At 41.6% G+C, this 26,494-nt stretch overlaps 1 protein-coding gene across 4 annotated transcripts in view; it reads left to right on the top strand.

Moving 5' to 3' along the window:
• ETS1 (ETS proto-oncogene 1, transcription factor) overlaps positions 1–26,494 on the top strand; it is a 281,582-nt gene that overhangs the window by 71,004 nt on the left and 184,084 nt on the right. For 3 of the 4 annotated variants that reach the window (XM_044081104.1, XM_044081103.1, XM_044081105.1), the window contains exons 2-3: positions 14,961–15,080; positions 24,242–24,442. In XM_044081104.1, the coding sequence (XP_043937039.1) occupies positions 14,961–15,080; positions 24,242–24,442 (321 nt within the window). The remainder of the gene's footprint in view (positions 1–14,960; positions 15,081–24,241; positions 24,443–26,494) is intronic. The other variant, XM_044081106.1, reaches the window with a different exon arrangement.

Raw genomic sequence — 26,494 nt, 5'->3', positions numbered from 1 at the left:
CTAAACCTTGTCATCACAATAAACAAAACATGCTGGAGGGATAGGCTCCTGACCCAGAGACTCCCCAGACTCTGGAATAGATTGCCCATACATGTCAAGCAGAGTGCCTCTTTGGACCTCTTCAAGAGGAACCTTGACGATTGGATGGGAGAAAGGAAATTCACCCCAGGGATCACGTCGCCCTGCTAGACAGGGGTCCAGGAAAGTAAATAATGTGGGAAGAAATAGCCAGGGAATTGTTATGGCTAGGCTTGTATAGGCCCTAGGGCTGATAGCCTAGTACCAACCAACCTATGAACCTAAGAGTAAAGCTTAACATTTTCTCATGATTTTGAGCCTTTCACACTTTCCTCTGGGCTGTTTTCAAACATATTTTAGGGCCATGCATACATGTATGCATTCCTTGATTCACCTTCTTGATTGTATTAAATTATATTCCTTGTATAATACAGCACAGATTAGACTTGTTAGAGTGCATTTTAAATTTATTGTTTAAACATTTTTCCAGTAGGCAATGAAACAAACATGCATTAACCAATAATGACAAAACTGCCCTATTCAGAACATTTCCATGATAACAGTCTACTTCCACACACAACTGCATTTTAAATTTATTGTTTGAACATTTTTCCAGTAGGCAATGAAGCAAAATGCATGCACCAGTAATGACAAAACTGCCCTAGTCAGAACATTTTCATGATAACAGTCTACTTCCACACACAATATATAAATACAGAATCACAGTAGTGTAAGCCATAGGCATGTTGGCTACAGTAACCTTTGTGAGATACTCTGCAGGTGTGGGTATGTCTGTCTAACAGCGTAGCTTACTGTGAAAAAATCAGTACTTAAAATGGCAAGAGCTCTGTATCATATACAGCAAAGCAGCAGTCAATCCCTGCACACTGACATATAAAATAAGCTCTTACTAATCAAAAATATTTCAGTAAATTCTCAGCTCCTACCTGCATTATGCATGCAATGAAAATTTTGCCAGTCTGGAAAAAGGTGGGGTCTACAACCTTGAATCTTGGGGTACTATAAGTAATTATAGCCTGCTTTAAAAGGAGCAGTCAAAATGTTTCACCTTTTTTATTCAAGAAATTTGGGCAAAGCCAAAAACAATGGACAGAGTCCCAAAAAAGGAACAAATTTTAAACATTCTTTTTTATTTGTAAACCAGGTAAGCCTACTGAAAAAGGTAAGGAAAAATACCTGCCCCAAAAAAATGAAATGAGCAGCTGCAACTGTCCTAATACACCTTGCATTGGTGTGCTGTGTTTTCATAAGTGGTGTGCATGTTAAAAGAAAAAGCACTTGTTTAAAGGGGAAAAAAAGTTAAAAGAAAAACAGTTTGTGGAGCAAACAGCAGTAGGTATCCAACTTTAACCGGGCAGCATATGGCATCTGTTTGAGCCCTTTGATCCTCTTATGAGGTACTTTTGGGGTCTTTCCAGTTGCTGCAGGTGTCTGGTAAGGTACATCCCAAAAGGGGCATTGTACTCAATTATGGGCCTGATGAATGCAGAATAATAATAGAAATGATACCATTCATTCCACTTGGCAGCATTTTTCTTTCATGTACCAAACATAGAATGAATAGTGAGTTTTAGGAGGTTGAAAAGACATGATTAACCTCAAGTCTTTTCATGAGACTGCATTTAAGTTATTGTATTTTTACACAACCTCACATTCTTTCAACATCTCAGTAAGCCTCAAAAAAGAGCATCACAGAAAAGAATGACTTGTGTATTTGTTACTCATTCCACTATAGAACACTGGTGGCACTGAAACACATGCAGGGTCTTATCTTATTATTTTAAATCCAACAGCAGCTATAAAAGTACAACTTTGAGAAGCACTCAAACACTTAAAATGCAGCTTTGTTTAGTTTACCTAACTACCAGAAGGCTATGTAGTGGAATAACTACTCAAGGGAAGGAAATCTAATTTTAAATCCTCAGACTCTAGCACTAATAGAAACATGATTCAAGTAATACTCTATGGACTTGAAAGGTGCAAGGAAGAATAAAAAGTAAAACCAGCTTAAGATTCACCAGCTCCTTTATCTGATTTATTTTATACTCTGCAAATAAATGACAGGGAACTCCCATTTATGCCAAAAGTATATTTTGATCCCAGTGCATAGACGTTAAGAAAGTATATCTGTGTACCTTATATCTTTTGAAACATCACACATGAGCCCACACAGGATGCCATTTACTCATGTCTACCATTCTGTAGTTTGAAGAACGTGCTGATTGTGATATTGTCAGACTCAATAATTTTAGTACTCCTTGGGAACCAATAGAGTTAAATGTTTTGACCAAGCATTTGGTTACTTTCAAGTCATTCAGACCCAGGCTGAGTCTGGAATTTTAACAGGCATTGGTACATGACAGAAATTAATTAAATGCGCCCTATCCATTCTCCTCTCACAGACACAGACCTTAACTAGAAAAATAATTATTTACCACCATATATGATTTAGAAGCATGCTCGCTATCAAATTGGCATGAACCCACAAGAGTATGTACATGTGCACACACACAAGCTCACACTACTCTAATTCACTGCTTACAAGAATTAAAAAAAAAAAACACTTTTAGACACCAGCTCATAGAAGTTATTGAGTGTAAGCTCTAGTCTATTAAATGGTACTTCCTAAAGTGTCTTCCTTCTGTAGATCTATCAGTCAAAATATTCAACTGAACTGTTAAGGTTGTTGACTAACCAAATCCTTCAAATAGACATAAAAACAAAGGACAAAATACATTTCTGAACAGCATTGGCTCTGTTGTAAGGTAATAAAAAATAGGTCTGCAGTTGGAAAGTTTGCAAAAGTAAGGGCTGTGAAAAACCCAAAAGATGACCAAACATGGTGAGTGGCAGAATAAAACTCAACTATACAGACAAAAGAACTAGCACTAAATGACCAGACTCCCCAAAAGACCCATACAAAAGATTTGAATAAAACTCAACTATACAGACAAAAGAACTAGCACTAAATGACCAGACTCCCCAAAAGACCCATACAAAAGATTTATATAACTATTGTCAAGATCTCATTAGACCTGCTACACAAAATTGCAGTATAAAATGATTAAACAGTCCCTTCAACTCCTCTAAATCTGGAGTATAATAAAAGACATGACAACAAAAAAACATACAGTGCATGCAAACCCCCCTCTTTGTGAAACCCACAATAATATTGTCAGTATATTCTTACCTGTATGTATCTTTTCAAATGTCTACCAACACATAACTTACAATTGCTGTCTAAGAACCTGTATGGCACATTGGCACCCTCTCTTTTTAGGTAACTAAGGTAGTAAACAAATACAAATATAAATCTCACTCTTTCTAGTATGTATGTACACAAACACACACGCCAGCTTACTCACTCTGAAAAGTGTCCAGATTCCACAGCACACCTGTTTCCACTCCACTCCATCTTCAGTCAGTCCTTGCAAAAGAAAAACCCGTCAGACCATCAGCAGAAACTGCTTCTAAAACCATCCGTTTCAGTTCCCGCTCGCGCCATGCGATGATGTCAGCATACGTTTCCACCCATAGTCCACCCTAGAGTCTGGAATTCAAATTCCCGATATAGAAACAGGTTGCAAACACCTGTTGCGTCTGTGCGATGGGACAGGATGCAAAGGGCGCTCTTAAGGAGGAACGGGCGCTTAAGGAGGAACGCCTGCCCTTTAAAAAAAAAAAAAAAAAAAAATTTTTTTTTTTTTTGAAAATGAAACTAATCCCAATTAGCAGATTCCAGGGGGGTGCAAGTGCACCCCCTTGCACCTGCCTGCGGGCGCCCTTGCCTATTTCCCTGTTTGGGTAGCTCCTCTGCTGGGTGCTGTAATATTTTTTATTACCTGTTCTCTCTCTGCTTGGCAGCCATTTGTAGTTTGCTTATGCATCTATTTCTGGATGCATATTGGAGTAATGGAAGCTTTCTGCATTGGCCCGTGGCACTAAGAGTTGTGACCACTGCCATTCTACTAGCTTTTTAAGCTCACTGCTGGGATGATCATTCCCCCAGAAAGCTCTTGTGGCACTCAATTCACTGCTTAGACCTGTAAATCTGTTGGATACAATGTTTGCTGGCAGGGCTTCATCTCTACATAAGACACTATTGCTGGTTTGCCTTGAGTGTTATTTTATTGCTTGTTTTCCAAACTGTCCGTCTTCTGAACATCATTGTTTACACTGCGCCTGGTGACAATTTATGTTGATTTGTATACCTTGTAGTAAATGCATTTTTGTTTTTTGAATATGCCATTGCCATTTACCTTGCAAGTACTGTTAATTTGATGTTATTAAAATATGTTTAAGAAAGTCAGGAGGCTGTAGGTATTTTGGCCAAATTTCCATATGGTCACAGAATTCTCAAATGTAAATGAAAACAATAGGGGCCTGTATTTATATACTGCTTGTTATACAGTGTATGCCAAAGCTTTTATATACACACACACACACACACACACACACACACACACACACACACACACACACACACACACACACACACACACACACACACACACACACACACACACACACACACACACACACACACACACACACACACACACCCACTGGTACTGAACTGATTGACCCTGTGGTGGCAGCCAGTGTGACTTTTGCATAGAAAATATGTATGCCAAATTACTGGGGGGGGGGGGGTAATTAATGCCTCCAGCCACACGCGTGGAAATTGTGTATATAAGTTATATCAGAAGATGGCTAAATAGCCATGGCACTGAGATTAATTCATCTGAAAAATGCTCAGAAGTGGGCAGAAGGGACCTTGTAAAAATTTGCAAAGGGCATTCCACTCTCTCAAAACTTTTCTATGTACCTTTAGGGCTGCTAATCTTTAGGTTGTGTTTCCAAGTCCAAACCTCTTTTACACTTGGCAGACGCAAGCCCAGAGCGAGCTGCCTGTCTTTCTTTGTTACTATGACATCTAAAAGAATACAGCCCAGCCCCTTACAACCACATCTTGAGGTCTGTATACAAATTGCCCCATCTTTTTAGCTTGCCTGTGACATTGAAAGTTTCCTGGATAAAATGCTGACATTTATCCTTTATTGTAAAGGAATCCTCAACCTGGCAGCATGACAAAATAGTTCAGAAATGACTGAGAACTCCTAATGCTTCAAAAGTGACTGTCCTTTACCTGTTTAGGTCACTGTTGTGTTTATTTTCTGTTGGTGTTAATTTGGCAGTCCGTGCAAACTGTTGCAAGGTGAATACCCAAACCTATATAGAATTGTAGTCTGTTGCAGGATGTGGTGTGTGTGTGTGTGTGTGTGTGTGTGTGTGTGTGTGTGTGTAACAGCTGCAGGCAGTTATAGTTTAAGAAATGCTTTAGAAACATGTCAGTAGGTTTAGATATCTATATTTCTTACCTCGTTGCAAGTCAATATTTTATCTCCCCTGATGCATCTCATTATCATGAAACTGTAACGTTGTCACTGAGTGAAGCTTGACTCCTGGACATCTTAGGACAGTTTTACAACAAAGCTTACAACAAAGCTATCAGCTGAACAAGTTGATTATCTTTTTTTGCGTTTGTGATGGGCACTTCTAATTCTGTTCATGTCTGTAAAGGAAGAAAATGGGTATTGTACAGTTTTTTTTAGTTATTTTTGTATTGCTTTGTTTATATCCAGGTAGGGATTGGTGTAATATAGTAGTTTTAATATATAGTATCCTTTCAGACCCAGAGACCCAAACCAAACTCTTGCAAGCCCACTGTAATCCACAGTAGCTAATTTTCTATAATTTGTACTGCACAGTGCTCAAGAAAACTTGCATAAATGGGCATCTTTGTTTTGTCTGAAATTGAATTATGCATCTTTGTTTTGTCTGAAATTGAATTAGTTGCTTTCCTAAGGTATGGATTTTATTTTGGAATATGAAGTAATATGGAGAAGTTGATCTGCACGTGTGTGTGTGTCTCTCTCTGAGTGTGTATCTGTGTGTGTGAACTACAAATCCTTCTCTCTGCCCTTCATGGTATGTTCATTGACCTGAAGTGAGTTTGATGCCTAGAGAGTTCTGTAGTCCTATTTCCCAAAGTCATCTTCAGTAGCCCAAAGACACAGAAGCTGCAGTGTGGCAGTGCATGACATTTGCTTATCCATCATGTCATGGAGTGATGACCCTCTGTGGGCTGGTGGTGCAATGGACAAGCCAGGAACAAGGGCTGTAGAGGTCAAGAGTGCCTTTGCTACTGACCTAGGTACATTTGTACTGCAGTTTGCAGCTGGTGACACATTGTCAGCCCTTGGGTAGCATACATTACATCCTTTGTTCTGTTTTGTTTTTTTTTAATTTCTTTTTGTGCGTTTGTATATATATAATAACTTTTTTCAGCACCCAATGAAACTCTCTTGAAATTACTTGGGCTTCCTGGTCATGTTGAAATTTAAGCAAGAGTTAAGTAAGATTCTTTCTAGCAGAAATCTTTGCAGACTTTTTTGACACAATGTCTTTTTGTGAAGTTTTGCTAGTGTCCGTTATCAGAAAGTACAGTCTCTTAAAATTCACTTGTGGGACTAATTGGATGCATATTCATTCGAGATTTGCACTGTTGTCATGTTTTGGTTAAAATATCTGATCATGAGATTTGGTCTGAAACATAATTCATTAGAGGCTAGCAATTTTCATGAGAATGTGCTCGGAAAGTATCATTGGATTATTTACAATAAGGTTAATTAGGAATATATATGAGGGATTGGAGGCAAAAGTTAAAGTAGGAGATTCATATCTGGTAAGTTGTTTGATTAGGTGAACCAGACTGGGTGTCCTCTTTCCCCTTTGTTTGCATTATTTTAGAGCCATTGGCAAAGGAAAATAAAGGACTCCGAAATCTGTATGATGATCAAGAAAAGCTGGCTGTATTTGCAGATGATATTTTGTGCTTGATAAAACCAGAAGAGGACATCTGTGTTGAGGAGCATTCTGATTGTTTCATTTTTTTTTTTTTTTCAGGATATAAAATAAATTTAAAACAAAACAAAGGCGGTACTTGTAAACTATGTCCACGCATTAATTTGTTCATCCGTACCCATATTTATGGGGACATGATGAAATGAAAAATTGGGAATATGTTCTAAAAAGGATTATGTTATGGCAGCTAAGAATGTGTGAAGAGAATAAACAAAAGGTAATGCAAAATGTAAGAAACTTGATTTTTTTTTTTTTTTTTTTTTATATAATGTACATGGATAGTAAGATGTAAGCAGTGAATGTTTAGTCCCTTTTTAGTTTTATAAACAAATCAGGCATGTTTTTTGTCAACCAGAGAAAACATTTTGGACCGTAATGGAGTTGAAGGATTTTATCTGTGAGGAGAAGAGGGCAAGGGTCAAATGGGATAAATTGATCCTTCCAGTAGAGCAAGGTGGTGTATGATTACATGAGTTAAGGCTGATGTACATTAAATCAAGCAGAAAGCTGTAATTCAGGACGATTGGGGGGGGGGGGGTTCAAGAAATAGGAGGAGAGAGCTTTTTGATGCAGATCCTTAAGGAGAGTAAAGGCCATACAGAACATTAGAATACTTTCTGCTACTTTATAAATGAGAATTAAGTTAACAGAAGAACTGAGAAAAAGAGCTTCTGCTTATAGGGATGACTTAAATTAGGACTACAGAGAATCGGCAAGAGGGGGCTGGAGGTTACTGGAGAAAACTGTCAAAAGAAACTAGGTACTGGGCAAATAACGAGAGAGCGAGAGAAGGAATAGTTTACTGTAGTAAATCCTTGTTTTTCATATATATGTTGCTTTGAATATTTTCTGTAAACCAATTGTTTGTTTATTTTTGTAAATGATAACCTGTAGAACACGTGGAGTTTTTCTCCCTGGGCCTCCACTGAAAAAGGGCTACTTAGCTCAGTCGGACAAACCCGGGCTACAAATGTAAAATTAAATAAGTAAAATAAATAGAATGGGATGAGGCCAAGAAGACTTTTGGACTGGAGGCTGCGTTCCATGTCGGGGGTTGATATCGGAGTGTATGCAGAGTGAAAGGGATAAGGACTTTTGCTTTTTGTCATGTGCCCAAAGTGAAGTTCCTTTTGTTTGCCTAATCCCTTTCTGGGACTTTGTTCCCTGCCTCCCATTTTCTTTCCTGTATTACTTGCTCTCTCCTCTGCACCTTTGGAATTTTATCCATCTCCCCTTGGTAATGTTTTGTGGCAACTGGTGGCCTGGACTGGAACTGGTGAACTAAATGCAGTGAAACAGCAATGTTAAACTGCTGCATCACGATGATGATCTGATTCTTTTAATCTTACTTCATAGGGCTGCTTGTGTGTTTTGTAGTTCATTTATTAGTCTCCTCTGAAGCACCTCCTTCCTTTCCGTGACGCTTTAGATAAAGTCCTGCAAACTTCACCCACTACATCCAATGGGGTAAACAATTTAGTCAGTATCCAATGGGAATACACTTAATTTAGTCAGTATATGACACCCATACCTGATATCTGCACAATGCAAGAGTGAATTTTATTTCTGTGCTCATGTTTTCTCTTCCGCTGAAGACTCCAGCTTTCCTTGATGTTTTACTGCATTGCTTGCTTGCCATTTTAAGTCATCTGATCACCCAAGGTATTTTCTACTTTTGTTACTGTTTCTCTGCAAGTTGTGATTAGTCATTTTCTGTTTTAACACGTTTATATTGTTTCTCTTGTATGCATTACATTTTACTGAATTCATCTGCACTATAACTTGCTAGTTTTTGACCAATCTTTTTGTCAAGTGCATTCTCCTCCTTTCACCCTGTCTTTGTATCAATGTCATTACAGTTTTAAGTGTCATGTAGAAAAAAAAAAGCTTTCCTTCAGGTGTTTTGTTCATAGGCAGGTACTAGGCTATCTGCCCGAAGGCATTTATAAGCCTAGCCAGAATGTGTTGGCTTTCGCTGCTCCCTTAGTTTAGTTCCCTGAGCCTCTGTCCAGCAGAGCCACTGAAGTGATCTAGGCTATCTGCCCGAAGGCATTTATAAGCCTAGCCAGAATGTGTTGGCTTTCGCTGCTCCCTTAGTTTAGTTCCCTGTGCCTCTGTCCAGCAGAGCCACTGAAGTGATCCCCAGGGTAAACTTTCAATCTCCCAATCGCTCGTCAAGGTTTCTCTTGAAGAGTGCTAGTGAGGAGCTCTGCCTAATGTAGATTTGGAATCTTGTTCCAAAGCATAGGAAGTCACTGGGACAGGAATCTATCCCTCCAGCATGTCCTATTTATTGTTGTGGTGAGGTTTAGATCCCTAGAGCGTGTGGCTCAAGGGGGTAAGGTTTTCTTTAGGTGGAGCATGTCCATCAATTCTGGGTTGGACATGGCAGTGTATGTCACGCAGAGATCACCTCTGAGCAGGCGGTATACAACCGAGTACAGCTTGAGTTTCTATATCACTTCAAAAGACATTTAGAATACAGTGAAGGTTATTTTTAATGTGTAATTAGTCATTGTAGTGCTGTGTAAAGTTGATTCAATTGATGCTTAATTGTACTCTTACAAATATAGCAAATATTTAACCTGTAATACGTAAATGATGCCAGAAGGCTGCTTAACATCTGTTATAATGTAGATGTGCCTTTAGTTTGTGTAACCGTCAAAGTGCTGTGACATGCGTATGTACCCTTCTGCTGTAAAGAGTGATCACTCTTGGCATGGAGAACATCGATATCTGTGCAGTAACAGAAACCTGGTTCAAGGCTTCCGAGAGCACCCCAGCACTACCAGGTTATACCTCATACCATGCTTTTCGGCCCCAAAACTTGGACCGAACCACAAACGGAGGGGGAGTATCAATATTCGTCGAAGATGCCCACACCTCCAGGTTGGTGGCACAGCACAAAGCATCAGAGACTATCCATGTGTAACTAACAGTGGGTAAAACTGCCTTCCAGTTTATAGCCTGCTACAGACCACCCTCCCAAACCCAGGAACCCCACTCTGCCTTCCTGAGAACACTGGAAAATATGAAGGTCTCTCCAAACACCATTATATTGGGTGACTTCAACTACCCAAACATAGACTGGGAGCATTACTCTAGCTCCAACACCCTAGCCCAAAGGTTCCTAGAATTTATAAACTCAAATGCTATGGAACAACTTGTTACCACTCGCACAAGAGGGGAAAACATACTGGACCTGATCATCACCAACATAGGGACTCTATGCTCCAGACCAGAAGTGTATCCTTCACTGGTAAGATCAGACCGTAAACTAATCTCACTAGATATTCACATCCCGACCCCACCCCATGCCCAGAAAACCACAGTGAAAAACTTCTCTAAAGCAAATTTCACACTCCTCAAAACCGAGGTGAAATCCTTCAAAGTCCCCGGGCCTGTGGAATATACGGCCCAGACCGCAGAATCCTTTATAAACGCATTCTATGAACACCTTCCGGAATGCATGGATCATGCAATCCCAAATAAAACCAAGACCCAATCCTCCAAAGGCAGATGTCCTGTCTGGTGGACCCCAGCCGTAAACAAACTGTTCACTAGAAGGAGGAAGCTACTACATGATGGAGCAAAATCCCAAAAAGGGAAGGCATCTCTGATCAGTATTGGCAAAAAACTACGGGCACTCATAAAATTGTCTAAGGCTAGCTTTGAGAGAAAAGTTGCACAGGACACTAAGAATAATCACAAGGCTTTCTTTAGTTATGTTAGGAACCTGGGTGGGAATTCCCAGATATGCTCAGAATTGGTCCAAAATGACAAAAAATACACCGAACCCACAGACCTTGCCAACATCCTAGCTGACACGTTCAGCGCAACCCCCCCCCCTCCCCACCGAAAGGGCTAATATCTATCCCAGCAGAGTGCTGCCCCCCTGACATCTCAGATGCTCAGGCAAGAGCCGCCCTCTCCAAAGCAAAAAAAAAAACAGCGTCAATGGGACCAGATGGTGTCCCGGGCTGCGTCCTACATTAACTCCAAGAAGAGCTAAACCCAAACATAAAACTACTGTTCAATCTCAGCCTTACTACAGGATATGTACCCAAAGAGTGGCGTACAGCAACAGTGGTCCCTCTCCACAAAGGTGGTGCCTCAACGGATCGCCCCATAAGCCTGACTAGCTTGGTCTGCAAAGCTATGGAAAGGATCATCATGGACCTCATAAATAAAGATATTGGGGACCTACAGACACTGGATCCTACCCAGTTCGGCTTTGTTAAGGGCATATCTGCCTCTTAAACTGGTCACTTTCTTTGAAACGGTCACCAAGGCCATTGATGAGGGGAAGGTGGTCCACACAGCCTACCTGGAGCTCACAAAAGCCTTCGATACAGTACCCCACTCGGGCATTCTAGATAAGCTCACCAGCTTAAATATAAACCCCTATGTCACTAGATGGGTTGCAAACTGACTCAAGGACAGAACCCACATGGTTAGAATTGCTGGAGCCATATCAGACTCCAAACCAGTTACAAGTGGCGTCCCACAAGGCTCAGTCCTGGGACCTCTCTTGTTCGGTATATGTTTCTCGGAGGTACAGGCAGACACGGAAGGACTGTGGCTGACCAAGTTCGCAGATGACTGCAAACTGGGCACCATAATCGACTCTCCAGCCAACACAAGCATCCTCCAAAAGGGCCTCATAGAAACAGACAACTTGTGCCAGAGCCATGGCCTCAAGCTAAACGCCAAAAAGTGTATAGTCATCCCCTTTGGCAAAAATAAAGTGCCCACAAATTACTGCATAGGTGGTAATCTATTAAGTACAGAAGAAGTAATTCGGGACCTGGGGACCCAAGTTGATAGCAATCTCTCATTTGACAACCACATGGCCAAAGTGGTTAGAAAAAATGTTATATAGCCCACCTAATCATGAATGGATTCACATCTAGATCGGGGAGGTCATCGTGCCTCTTTACTCATCCCTCATCAGGCCCATAATTGAGTACAATGCCCCTTTTGGGATGTACCTTACCAGACACCTGCAGCAAATGGAAAGACCCCAAAAGTACCTCACCAAGAGGATCAAAGGGCTCAAACAGATGCCATATGCTGCCCGGTTAAAGAAACTCCAGCTCTACTCAGTGGCATACCGCCTGCTCAGAGGCGATCTGTGCCTGACGTATAAAGCCATGTCCAACCCGGAATTAATGGACATGCTGCACCTCAGAAAATCCAAATCCCATCGAGCTATGCGCTCGAGGGACTTGAACTTCAGCACTGAAATAAATAGGACATGCTGGAGGGACAGATTCATAACCCAGAGGCTCCGTTCACTCTGGAATAAAATCCCAGTCCAGATTAGGCAGAGTCCCTCATTGACTCTCTTCAAGAGGAATTTTGAGTGAATGGGAGATGGTAGGTTTACCCCGGGTATCACTTCTGTGTCACTGTTAGACAAAGGCACAGTATACTAACCTCAAAAAAGGGCATAGCAAAATTAATTTAAAATGGGTGTCTAAAGCCAAACACTCTGGCTAGGCTTATAAATGCCTTGGGGAAAATAGCCTAGTATGAACCTATGAACAATTAGCACCTGTGTCTATTTAAATGTTCTGTTTAATATCTTCTTTGAATAGTACAATGCTTTAATTTGAATACTGGGTGATAATAAAAAGTCTTAAGAGTGTAAGCTGATCCAAAGGATTAACCAAGATATCTTATGATTTACCTTTTAAAGATTTTGTAACCCTTCGTAAAGAATCAATAGCATAAAACTCAATTTCTGATTTGCCCGGCATTCATACCTTTTCCATTTATTTTCCTACCGCCAGTAATGTCACTGATTTAGGGGAGGTAGCAATTTCTTTTTTTTCTTTCCTAATGAATGTGTTCAGTCATGCCTTAAATCTGGAATTGAGGGTTAGAATGTGTGTCATTGCCAGGTGAAATTCACCATGCTGTTATCCTGGCTATTCTGTAAAGTACTCTTTACAAGTTGATGCATGAGGGCTATTCTGTAGAGTACTCTTTGCAAGTTGATGCACGAGGGTTAACCCCCAAGCCCACTTCAGAACCTGGCTGCTGAGCTTCAGAAACTGAAGGGGGAGCTGAATGAATGCCAGATTTGCTGTTGGGTCTAATCATTTTGTGTTTTGTCTCAAGTCTGCCATGTTGTTATGCACTCATCCTTTGCAGGGCTCTGAGCAAGTCAGGTGAGTTCATATCAGTGTTATTTTGTAACTGCACTGGATTTGGCTATTGCATGCTCTTGGGTCACTCAGGTTTGTGCGTGTGTGTGGAGGGGAGTGAGGGGGTGCCAGACGTAGCATATGCAAACAGTCAGACAAATTGATGCCAAATGGGATCTGCTGTAAAATCCTTGATAAAACAGCTGCAATCCCCCACCCCAACTTGGAGTGGTGAGTCTTATTTGAGACTGAGCAGGCCAGATTAAATAAGGGAAAGTTATGTTTGTGTTGCTCATTACAGAGAGAGTACAGCATTTAGTAGGAGGAAGGGCAGTGCTTGCTTTCATTGTTTAGGTAAGGCCAGGCCTGTGCGTTTCTGTATACATGCACTAGTGAAGGGTCTGTCCTCTATTAAATTAAGATTGAGAATGAGCCATTGCCCTTGGAGATGCTGGCCTATCCTGGCTCACTTGTGAGACATATATGTTTTGTCTTTTCACAAATTAATTCTGTGGGAAAGACCGGGCCTTGAATTCGACAGCATCCCTCTTAATCATATATTCTGATCATACCAGAACCTCCTAATTAAAAAAAACACTGAACAGCAAAATAGGCTGCATGTCATTCACAGCTGAAATAGATTCTCTGCTTCATTTGTGTATTCTTGAATTTGTGTGTTTTTTTTTTTCCTCTCCTTTCCATTTGGTAATTGGATACTTCAAAAGTTGCATGAGAGAAAGTGTGCCTTTTTCAGGTGCTTGTTTTTGCAGGAGTGAATGTAGTATTTATAATTTTAAATAAAAATTTACATGTATTTAACAGTAGCAAATGTTGCCTGTGCCAAACAATAGCCTAGGTGACCTAAAATTGTTTGGCAGCTGGGGCAACTGATGGTGCAGGCAGGGAGGATGGGTGTTCCAATTGGGGGGTGGGGGAGGTGATGGTGTGTTCCTACCTGGTTAAAACTACTGCTTTAATGACAGGAACTTGACTGGGGAGCCGAAAACTGTCGTATGATGCAGGGAGATGGTGCTAGGAAGACGTGGGCAGATGTGCTAGGAAGACATGGAAGTGGCTGCCCAAGATTGTGATGGTAATCCCTGATGGTGCATGTGGGGAGCACACCCATGTGGATAGGGGGGGAGTGACCTTTGAGGTGACATGAGTGCTTATACCCTCAGTAGGAGAGGGGATAGGCCATAAAACAAAAATAAATTTTCATTGCTGGTATGACCGTATCTCCGCATGGCTGCCTGGATGATGGCCCTCCTCCAGAGAAGTGTCTAGCTTTGTGTAGTTACCACGAGTCACTATTCCCAAGCATCTTACCGGAAATTTTGCAACAGAAATACATTCCAAGTACAGATTGTGATAAACTTCGTTATCCTAACAGTGGAGTGCCTCAGTCTGGTTGTGCGTGTTGTGTGCGAATATGTATAGCTCTCTTATATGCATCTGTAAGCATGTAAAAACATATGCAAACAAATACATTATAGGTGTGTGTGTGTGTGTATGTATGTATGTATGGGTGTATATATATATATATATATATATATATATATATATATGTGTGTGTGTGTGTAATATAAATATATATATATATTAATACTGTAGATTTCAGTACCTTGTATTCCTAGTTTCTGCGAGACAATAGGAATGTTGTGTAAAGGTAATCTCATTAGTGTCCAGGATGGAAATTTCTTTAAGAAATTAGGTGTATGATTAAAAAAAAAAAAAAAAAAAAAAAATTAGAGGGCGACTACCTGAGGGTAGAAATGACGTATGTGCCTGTGTTAGCAGACCCATCGGCTGCTAACTGTTTTCTTTTGATTTCTATTTCAGATCTAGAATTGGGAGATGTTCCACTTCTCACACCAGGCAGTAAGGAAATGATGGCCCAGGCACTTAAGGCAACCTTCAGCGGATTTACCAAAGAACAACAACGTCTTGGGATCCCTAGAGGTAGTATTTTAGTTGTTGAAGCAATTTTTTTTTTGTGTTTGTTTTATACAACACTTGCTGAAGTTTAATTATCAAGAGTGGTTATGATGGAACTGAAACCCACATCGCCTGTCAAGCCTATGTTCACATCTGTAGACCACAGTGGCTGCAACTCTTCTGTAAAATCAGTTTTCTATGGGGGGGGGGGGGGTATGTGTGTGATTGCAGGCTGCTATTGGAAGGCTTCTTGCTGCAGGAGTAGCCACACTCCGAACACACTTGCTGAACTAATAATAATGCATAAAGTCATACGAGAAGCTGGCCTTAGGTTTAGAATGTGATGTAGACATATAAGCAGCTGTCCTGGGCAGCTGTACAAAACCAAGATGGTTGTGACTGTTAGACTTGCATGCAACATTTTTTCATTTAGAGACTATTTCTAGGAAATTGTTGCGTTGCCAAGACTATATTGTAGTTCAGTCATACAGACATCATCAGGAATGATGGACATTCAAAAAGGTGGGATGTTCATCTCTTACTCATACTTGTATAAGGACACTTAATTGGTTTCCTGTTTGTTATATACATTTTCTGCTGGTTTCACTTGTGTTTTGGTTTTTAAAGTCACCATTGCAGTTTTGTATGTGTGTATTCATTCATCCTCACTTATGGTTTACTACCCAAGCATACCTCTCAACTGTCCCTGATTTTGCAGAACATCCTTCATGTTTTCTCTCATATTTTTGCCCTGCTTTTCATACAATTTTTGATTTTCTGATTAAACTACGGAGGATTACATTCCATCAGCAATGCTAGACCTAGTATTTCGTACTTATTTCTTAAAGTAAATGTATATTGAGGCAAAGCCTGTTCTGTTAACTGTTTATGTCAATTAGAGTGACATTTCAAGTTGTCCCTGATTTTGGCTCTTTGTTATCTTTCCCTTTAGTTTGGCTTGTCCCTTATTCTTCAGCAAAAAAAAGTTGAAACTACTCGCCCAAGTGCTGTACCTGCTTAACCTGTTTCTATTTCCATCTCATTCCATTTGCTAACCTGCATCTGAAGTAACTTACAAAAAAGTTGCACATTTATCATGGCTCCATGTTGTTTAGGGATATTCGTTATTCCTGAGATAGACTGGCTGTAGGTTGTGAAATCATTGGTGCTGTATGGCATGCATTTTCCTCGGACTAGAATTGTCAAGCTTATAGTCGCATGACTGCACAGAGATTACATGCAGATTTAGAACAGCATTTATATCTCCCTCTCTATCTCTCTGTCTCTGTCCGCACACACATTGCTTCTTGCTTTGTTTCTGCTTGAGGATATCCGCTACGCACATGTGCTGTAGGTAACGGATTACGACATGTGCTTTGCAGCTGACACCAGTATCGTACAGCAACGTTCTGGCTGGCAGATGATTGCACTTTAGATGACTGCCTTGTACATGCTTGGCTGTTGTCCCTGCCTTTTGAGTTGTTGCAAGGCATAACTCTTATTCAACTTTTGTTTCTCAGCTCGGTGAACACACACTTTGCTCTGGCCAACATATCTTTAGAGCAGGTTTCAGAAATACAGAAGTCAGAATTTTAGTGATGCTAAGATGAAGTTGAACATTTCCATTTATCTCTTTCTGGTAGAGGCCTTCCCTGACTACAGTCTTGAGGTGATGGAGAACACTTGGACTGCACCAGTGTTTCCGAGTAGCACTCTGATGACTTTACTGCAGTTGTGTAACATCTTGTAGCTGCATAGCATCCCGTCTACAGCTCTCAACGTCTTTGCTCAATAAACAGGAGAAAAGATGAAAAATAATGGGTAGAAAGTCCGTTATTGCTACTCTTGTCTCTCAAGTGTTCCTCATTATGAGGAATGTTTCTCATTTTGGATCTTAAAAGTCCATGTTCCTCACTGTTCCACATTTGAAGGGCTTATTACGCATTTAGTGTTAAGAATTTTTCTAGTTAATGTCACGGACAGCTGAGAGATGTAAGCAGCAATAATGAAAAGCTTTTTTACTTTTATCATATAGGTACATAGATGTGTACTAGGCTAATGGCCGTGGAGCATTTTACAAGCCTAGCCCATAGGATTACCCTGGCATCATGCCACCCGACCGTAGTTTTCAGTGCCTCTGGGTAGAGCCACTGGAGTGATCGCCGGGATGAATTTTCTATTTCCCATCCACTCATCAAGATCTCTCTTGAAGAGGGCCAGTGAGGTGCTCTGTTTGACATGTATCGGAAGTCTATTCCATAGCATGGGCAGTCTCTGGGTTATGAACCTGTCCCTCCAGCACGATGTTCATGTTTCACTGTTGCAGTCATTACAATTGGGTTATCCTGCTGGCAGGCTACCCGCAGTCAGCCCGAGTTCCAAAGTCTCTAGGTCTGGCGTCGGTTGCTGTTGCTTCCTGTCTGACGCCAGTGCGCCAGGGGTATAAAAGATGCAGCCGACGCCATTTTCTTCAGTCTTTCTTGCCACGCGGTGCCTGAAGCAAAAGCAGTTCGCAAGTGCCGGTCAGCCGACTCCTGATATTTTCGAATTTCAGATCCGAAGTCTTCATTAAAGCCAAGTACCCCGTTGGGGAAACTTTTTTTTTCTTGTTCCAGACCGATGTCCAAAAAAGTTAATTGTATTTTTCTTGTGGGAAGCAAATACCTCATAAGGATTTTCATTCTTACTGTATTCCTTGCAAACATTGAAGGATTTCTTGCAGGTACAGCCTCCCAGATTTAGCAGGAACTGGCCTACAAAGAATTGGTCCTTTGCAGTGTCAGACAGGCCACAAAGAGGCAGATACAGACGCCCCAGAGGCAGATCACAGCCCCAAGGCTCATACAGGCCTAAACAATGGGTGCTTCTACCTCCAAAAGTGGAGAGGAAAAATGACAGCCATACAGGAAACTGTCTCAATGACTTCACCCTGTCAGCACCAAGCACTTATCTTCTGGCAGCTCCTTTGGGGGGAAACTAGCACTTTTTTCACAAAACTGGCACATGATCACCCAGGAAAAATGGGTCTTAAAAGGGCTACAGGTTCCACTTTCACACACTGCCAATGCCAGACCTGCCACGCAATCAGTGGCAGAGGCACAAAAACAAGTTTCATCCCTCATGGACATGAGAGCCATTCAGCAAGTACCACAGCAAGAGCAGGGACTAGGATTTTACTCAAGGCTATTCTTGGTGCCCAGAAAGGACAAAGCCTGGAGACCAGTACTGGACCTGTCTTTCCTAAACACGTTCCTGGATATTCCAAAATTCAAAATGTTAACTCTGCAGCAGCTTCTGCCCATGCTGGGCAAGAAGACTTGGCTTGTGACTTTAGACCTAAAAGAGGCATACCTGCATGTCCCAATCAGACAGTCATGCAGAATGTACCTCAGATTTATAGCTGGCTCAATGCACTACCAATTCTCTGCACTGCCCTTTGGCTTATCTACTGCACCCAGGGTCTTCACAAAATGCCTGGTACCAGTAATTGCATTTTGCAGACAGAGGAATACAAATATATCCTTATTTGGACGACTGCCTTATTCAAGCAGGGAACAAGGACATTCTACTACAGCATCTGGCGTTTGTAAAAAGATTACTAACAGATCTAGTGTACACAGTAAACGAAAAGAAATCAAAACTCGTACCCTCTCAGGAGATAATATTCCTATATTCCTGGGTGCAAGCTTAAATACAACTGCCCAGATAGCTTATCTCACACCAGACAAACACAGACAACTGACTACTTATTTCAAAATGTTGGCAGCAAAGACCCAGTTATCTGCAAGAAAAATTCTGCAGACTTTGGGCTTCATGGCAACCTGCATTCTGCTAATTCCATATGCAAGACTGCATATGAGGAAACTTCAATGGTATCTAAAAAGTGTTTGGACCCAACATTACCACAGCCTAGAAACAATAATTACCCTCATTCCCTGCCTGCAACAGGAGTTTCGATGGTAGGCAAAAGCCTGTCACCACAACATGGGGCAGCCATTCACCTTACCCACAGCCAGGCAGACATTGACAACAGATGCATCAGATTATGCCTGGGGGGCCCATAGGGCAGGAAGATGTATTCAGGGCACATGGTCCGCAAGTCAAATGCATCTACATATCAATCAGAAAGCGATGCTAGCTGTTCAGAATGCCCTGACACCCTTCAAAGATCTACTTCATCCAGGACAACTACTGATAAAGACGGACAATACTACAGTCATGTGGTACATAAACAAGCAGGGAGGCACACATTCCTACCCCCTCTGCAGACTAGCCATGAACTTGTGGGACACAGCATTAACTTACCAAGTACATCTGCAAGCACAATTCCTGCCAGGAAGGACAAATACTCTGGCAGAACTAAGCAGAAACCTAATGGATCCCCACGAGTGGAAATTGGATCCACAAGCCTTCAGCATGATAACAAGGAACTGGGGATGCCTGGACATAGACCCATTTGCCTCCCCTCACAACTGCCAACTACAGAGATTCTGCACAAGGACTTGTCACAAACAAGCATGGAAAGTGGATGCTCTATCTTACAGCTGGAAAAACATAACAGTATATGCCTTTCCTCCTCTGACTCTCTCCTCCCCAAGGTACTCCTCAAGGTCAGACAAGAGATGCCAAAAATGATACTGATTGCCCCAGACTGACCCCACCAGCACTGGTACCCAATCCTAAAGAGCTTGTCTCAATGCCCAGCTTGGGCATTACATCAAATTCCTCACTTATTGACCCAACAAGACAGTCGGATACTGCACAGCCAACTCAGGACCTTAAACCTGGCAGCATGGCAGATAATGTAGCCATTCAAGACGCACCTCTTTCTAAAGCAGTGATGGATGTTATTTTGGAGGCCAGGAGGCCTAGCACCAGAAAAATGGAAGCGATTCTGTGCTTGGAACCAGGCACAAGGCATTGACACGATTGTTCCAAATATTCCTCAGATTTTGCAATACTTAACTGAGATGCTGGATAAAGGCCTTTACTTTTCATCAATTAAAATTCATGCCTCTGCCATTTCAGCTCATTACAATACAGAACCACCTATTTTATTCTCATCCATTACTAAGGCAGTAACCTCAGAGGGGCCAAAAATACAAGACCTCCAAGGAGAGCACCAGTACCTGCATGGGACCTCAATTATGTCTTGGAAAATCTCACACTGCCTCCGTTTGAGCCAGCCTCTGCAGCGGATATAAAATTCTTATCCTGGAAAACAGCTCTGCTCCTAGCAATAACCTCCACTAGATGAGTCTGAGTTACAGGCACTCATGGCTGTGGAACCTTTTATCATTTTCCATCCTGACAGGGTTTCTCTGAGGACAAACCCTACATTTATGCCTAAGGTAGTGTCCAGTGTGGCCCTTAACCAAACAATTCATTTGCCTACCTTTTATCCAAACCCACAGAATAAGGGTGAGAGACTTCTGCATCCTTTGGACATTCACAGGCAGCTACGCTTCTTCTTGGACAGAACCAAAGCTCTCAAAGACTGAACAACTTCTAGTGGCATATGCTGCAGGATCACAAGGAAAGCCCATCTCAAAGCAGACTATTTCAAAGTGGATAGGCCACTGCATTCATTTCTGCTATTCTCAGCATGGCAAATCAGTGCTTAAGGGCATTAGGCCACATTCAACTAGAGCAGTAGACACTTCAGCAGCCTTCCTCAGCGGAGTACCAACCAAAGACATCTTAGAGGCTGCAACTTGGAGTTCAGTGCATACTTTTACAAAGCACTATCGCTTACCTCTCTAAATCCAGGGCAGGCTTTTTCCACTTCAGTTCTGCAGGGCCTGATATCCTCTCCTAATCCTGTTTAGCACCAGCCTCCCAACCTTAGCTTTGGGATTCAACCCAATTGTAATGACTGAAACAGTGAAACATGATGAACATAGTACAGTTGTGTACCTACCATAAATGTAGATGTTAGAGTGTATTCACTGTTGCAGTCCAGGATGTTCATCGTGTTTCACTGTTGCAGTCATTACTCTTGGGTTATCCTGCTGGCAGGATACCCGCAGTCGGCCTGAATTCCAAAGTCCTGTCCGGCGTCTGTTGCTGTCGCCTCTTCCCTGTCGTCAGTGCACCAGGGTTGTAAAAGATGCAGCCAACGCCATTTTCTTCAGTCTTTCTTGCCACGTGGTGCCCGAAGCAAAAGCAGTTCGCAAGTGCCGGTCGGCCGACTCATCCAAATTTCAGAACCAAAGTCTTTATTAACAGATTTTTCAGTTGAAATATATTTTTTCTAGCTAGCAAAGTGGATTCTGTGGGAGATGAGAATAGGGAGTTGCCATGACCACTGGCATAGATGGGTATATTGGTTTTATTTCCAGACTTAACCCCCCACACACACACACACGCACACACCGGTGTCACTTGTATTAGCCTAGTCATACAGTGTGGAGTGGTCTGAGAATGTCTCTGTCCCAGGATATGGGCAGTTTGAGTCGAGCACCTTAACACCATGACTAGCCCCAGCTACTGTTTATATCCCTAATTTCCAATGGGGCTGCAGAAATGACAAACTTTTCTGCATGTTCTCCCAAATCCTCCCTCCAAAGAGGTGTGAGCAGGCAAGCCTTAGCATTCCTCCCATCATCCTGCAAGCTTCAACAGGAGTTCAAGCCACTAATCAAACTCTTGTCACCTTGGTTGTAGTCTGGACTTTATCCCTCTGCACCACTGAATATGACTTAGCACTGGAAGTCTGATCCCTCCACACTCTACATATGTAGTCTGTTCTTTCCTGTCTTCTTTTCATGTCTTCTGTTGGAGACGAGCTTGAGAATTAGGGGGGAAAAAAGGGTGCTATTAAAAAGTTAGTAACTCCAAAACTGAAAAACTCTGGCCGGGTAAGTATTTGAATTGACATCTGTTTAAAAAATGCAGCAATGTGCAAGGAAGGGCATACCAGAGCAGATGCCATAGTAATAGTGAAGAGTGTTCGGCAAACTGGACTTAGTCAGATTATTACCAAGTCATACTGTGTCCAGAAATCAGGAGACTGATCACATTCTCTTCATGTGTAGGCTTGATGAAGTACAAGAGCCAACGTTTGCAGTTAGCTCAGAATTTTCCAGCACATGATTCAGCAGGTGTTGGCATCAACATGTTACATTACACAGTGGGGAGATCTAAAAAAAAAAAAAAGCATAGCAACACTGAAAAGGGTGCAGGTATCGTATATTTCAACTGTCCAGAGTTTTGCAAAATTTCCAGAGTTTTGCCTCATATTTTTAGTCTGGTCCTCATGAAATTTGTGGTTTTCTAGCAAAATGAAGTCACTAAATAATAACATACATAGGAGTTTTGGACTTCATATCCTTCAGAAATTGCATGGTAATATAAATCCTGTTATTCTAGCAGCGTTCCAAGTTTATAAGAGCAATATTTAATAGCTGTCCCTATTTTTGGGACTTTGTCCCACCATGATTTTAAGCTTTGTCCAGATTTCTTCTGCTAAGAGTTTAAGAGGTATGCCTGTGATCTGTTGCTACAAGGTAATAATTAAATTTACCTGAGTTTGTAAAGAATTCTACTGGAAAATTTAATTTATTTAACTTAACATTAATCACATGCAGTGAATGTTAGTTACCTGTAGTAGTTGGCACACTCTAGGGATAGTAAGTTGTCAGTATTAATAAAGGGTATGTGAACCATCTGTTGTTCACATGGGGTGGACGTCCGTTTTTGTAAGTGGTGATAATTCTGCTCATGAGGAGGCTAGTTCTTCTCAGAGTTGACAGCAGCGTAATATTTTAATTATCTGTCTATTGTTGGAGAAGTAAATTGCAAACAGAAGTAACAGCCACTTAACTTGTTTGTCTAAACAAGGTGTGTTGCATTAGACCTGTTTTGGAATAGTTTAAGTCCATCTGCAAAAAATACCACTGTGTATGGGTCAGAAAGAGAAAAAAGCCTTGACAAACACAAGCCATGATAATATTGCAGTGCTGTTAGGTAGCTCAGCAGTTCAGATAGGATTTACTATGACAAGTGAAATTTTGAAATTGAAAATACTTTTTTTCTCCTGAAATCCCATAACTTTGACTACGTAACTCACTGAACTTGTGCAAAGTATATGCACAAACAGAAAAAAAAATGCTATTTATCTTTGGTTCTCTACACAAAGGAATGTATCTTTTTACTCCAATTTTGAGGAAGCTCTTGATGTCATCAGTGGTGGTAAGACTAGTCTAGTCCCTCCCTGTTCATGCAGTTCATGTGCTTTCACACCACAGTTCGAAAGAATGTGAATTCATAAAGGTAATCTTTCCTAGACTCCTCCCATCACAGCAACATGTTACAAGCATTGAACAAGGTCTGCATGATCAGTTTAGGCTTTGTTTTGCTGCCCTATTCCAACATTTGTGAAGATGATCAGTTTTCGTCGCACCTTAGCTGTGGTAATAGTGACAAAAGTGAAAAAAGCCAAGGAACAGCCACTCCCGTTTGTAGAGAGAATTTGTAACATGCCAGTGTGGTAATGTAGAGGTAGGTTTAATTGTAATATTTTGTGAGGAAACCTCATTTACTTGGGTGCACTGGACAGGTTATGTCCCAGAGTACATCATACATGGTTTATGGTACATACAACTTGAGTGAAGATGGGATGTAATGGCTAATGACCTGGCCTCCTACCACAGTGGATGGCCAAAAGTTGCCAAACTGTATCACAGTTGTGTGGCTTTAGCCTTGGAAGCACAACATGCATTGAGTAACTGTGCTTGAAAGCAACAGCTTCTGAAGTGGCACTTCTGTTACAGAAGAACCACTAGAGCAGACACTGCAGCCGTTCATTGTTTGTTTGAAGTAGCATGAAGTAGATAATGGGGCCGTGTGCTGCTCAACGTCACCTTCCATTGCTGTCATTAAATCTGATAACTAAAATGTTATTACCCCAAAGTAATCCCCTATGGGGTGCTGTGCATTGCTACACCATGTTGGACTGTAGGATTGAATTCATCACTTTGGCACCAATTAGAGATGGTTACGAGGTTGTGCTTGGGCTGTATGATAAAGCTGGTGGGGACATGAGCATCCAGTTAACTTTGCCAAAGCATTTAGAAGTGGTGAGGCATTGTCTGCTTGTCCGGGACAGTAGCTTGTGCAGTGAAACTAGAGAATCATAATTCACTTGATCATTCATAACAGGAATGTTGTCTTCTCTTTCATAGATCCCCACCTGTGGACTGAGACCCATGTAAGAGACTGGGTGATGTGGGCTGTGAACGAGTTCAGCTTGAAAAGTGTGGATTTTCAGAAGTTGTGCATGAATGGGGCCAGTCTACTTGCCTTGGGGAAGGAACGCTTCCTGGAAATTACACCAGATTTTGTGGGTGACATCCTCTGGGAACATCTCGAGATGCTGCAAAAAGGTGAGCTGAAGCAGAATAGTAGTGCAGTTCAGATGTTCTTCATGTTTCACTGTTGCAGTCATTACATTTGGGTTATCTGCTTGCAATAGCCCTCCGTCGGCCTTAAAGTCTTGGGTCTGCATCGGTTGCTGTCTCATCTTCCATGACGTCAGGTAGTCCGGGGTATAAAGCATGCAGCCGACGCCATTGCATCAGTCTTTCTTGCCATGTAGTGCCTGAAGCAGAAGCCGTTCACAAGTGCCGGTCAGCCGACTCCTGAAATTTTCATTTTCGAGTTTCAAAACCGAATTCTTCAACTAAAGCCAAGTACCCCGTTGGGGAAACTTTTTTTTTTCTTGCTCTTAACCGATCAGTCAAAGTCAATAATTGTATTTCTTGTGGAAAGCAAATACCTCCTAAAGATTTTCATCCATACTGTATTCCTTGCCTAGGCCCTGACCACAATGTACCTCGCTGTCGGTTTTTTAAACACCGAACTATTCGTTGTCTGCATATTTACACTTCTAAATATTTTGCTACTCTGTTCAATTATCCAAATATGTCTTCGATAAGCCATCCAACTACTGACATTCCTAAAAAACGCAAAGATAAAGACCGAGATAGGCTGCCTAGGCCCAAAGCTGCTGACGACGCTTCTCCTAAGCTAGTCACCAGTTTTCCGGTACTCAGTGAGGTGCTTTCGCAGCCCCTGATACCTGCTATTTCAGATTTGCAGGCCTCTACTGAGACCCATTATGAGTCCAGTATGCCACAAAATGCTTCAACTGTGGAATCTGCAGATGTCTCTACCTTGGATGGGTCCATAGCCGCTTTGCAGGCACTGGCTTCTGAGGGTGTATTCAAGCCTATTGACTTGCATATTAAACCAACGCCATCTTCTTCAAGGCCTAAAACTCGAACCATGCCTAGAAAACCGACACCCAGACTGCATGGTCGGGCCTCTATGCCTAAAAATCAAATGTTAAGAATGGCTAAAGACCTTATTACTTTAATCAGGGAAAGCCAACCTTCCCCCACTAAGAGACCTAGGACTGAATTTGCTTATACTTCTGATCAGGATTCTGAAATTTCCGTTTCCTCTGATTACCAGGATTTACCCTTATCTACCTTTGAGGATTCTGATGCAGAGGACTTTTTTCCCTCTGCGTTCCCTCCAAAGGATTTCTTTTTTTTTGGTGAAACCTTGCATACTCTTAGGGAGCATTTTTGCTGGGAAAGCCAGGGTTACTGTGATTCTAAAAAGAGGCTTGGGGATTTCTTACTTCTGCCCCAGCACAGGCCTTTAGCTATCCCCCTGTACTAGACATTGTTGATGATGCCTTTTCGGAATCTAGCTTGGCCCCTGACTCTCTACCTCATGCTCCCAGAAAACCTGATCGATATTACAGGATTCCTGCCTCTCAAGTTCCTTTTTAAAAATCCTACTGCAGATCCTGAGACTATTTCACAGGGACCCAAGAGCATTAAGGCACTTCTGCCAAAAATCCTACCCCCTCTGATAGAGATTTCTGGGCACTGGATAGTTTGGGTAAGAAGATGTACACTTCTGCAACCTTGGCTATTAGGGCCTTAAACTGCCAGTTTCATATGTTTACATATCAACAGCATATTGTTGGATTGCTTAAACAGAAAATTATGTTGATTCCTGACTGTGCTGAAAATAAGGATTTACAGGATTTAATGCATTCTGCTGAACAAGTTGGAAAACATATTTTGCAATGTGGTTTTGATTCACTACAGGCATCTTGCAGGGCTGTTGTCACCGGGTCTGAACTTAGACGGCATGCTTGGCTTAAGGAGCAATCTTTGCCAGATCATGTTAAAGCTAAATTGCTGGATGTAATCAGGAACGCCTGTTTGGCAACAAAGCAGAAGTACTTAAAAAGATGGAGGAAAAAGCTAAATCTATGCACACTGTTAGATTTCCTACAATTACAGCCTCCAAGATTTAGTAGGCATTGGCCCTCTAAGAATTGGTCCTTTCCTGCCTCTTCCAAGCCTTCAGTCCCAGGGTATGCACAGGACTAAGCACTTCCAAATCAGTGAGTAGTA

The sequence above is a fragment of the Protopterus annectens genome, chromosome 8.part0 (assembly GCF_019279795.1).
Source record: "Protopterus annectens isolate FY-2018-M chromosome 8.part0, PAN1.0, whole genome shotgun sequence".
NCBI lineage: Eukaryota > Metazoa > Chordata > Ceratodontiformes > Protopteridae > Protopterus > Protopterus annectens.
Note: the sequence above shows the minus strand (reverse complement) of the source record. Positions and strands in the feature narration are given on the sequence as shown.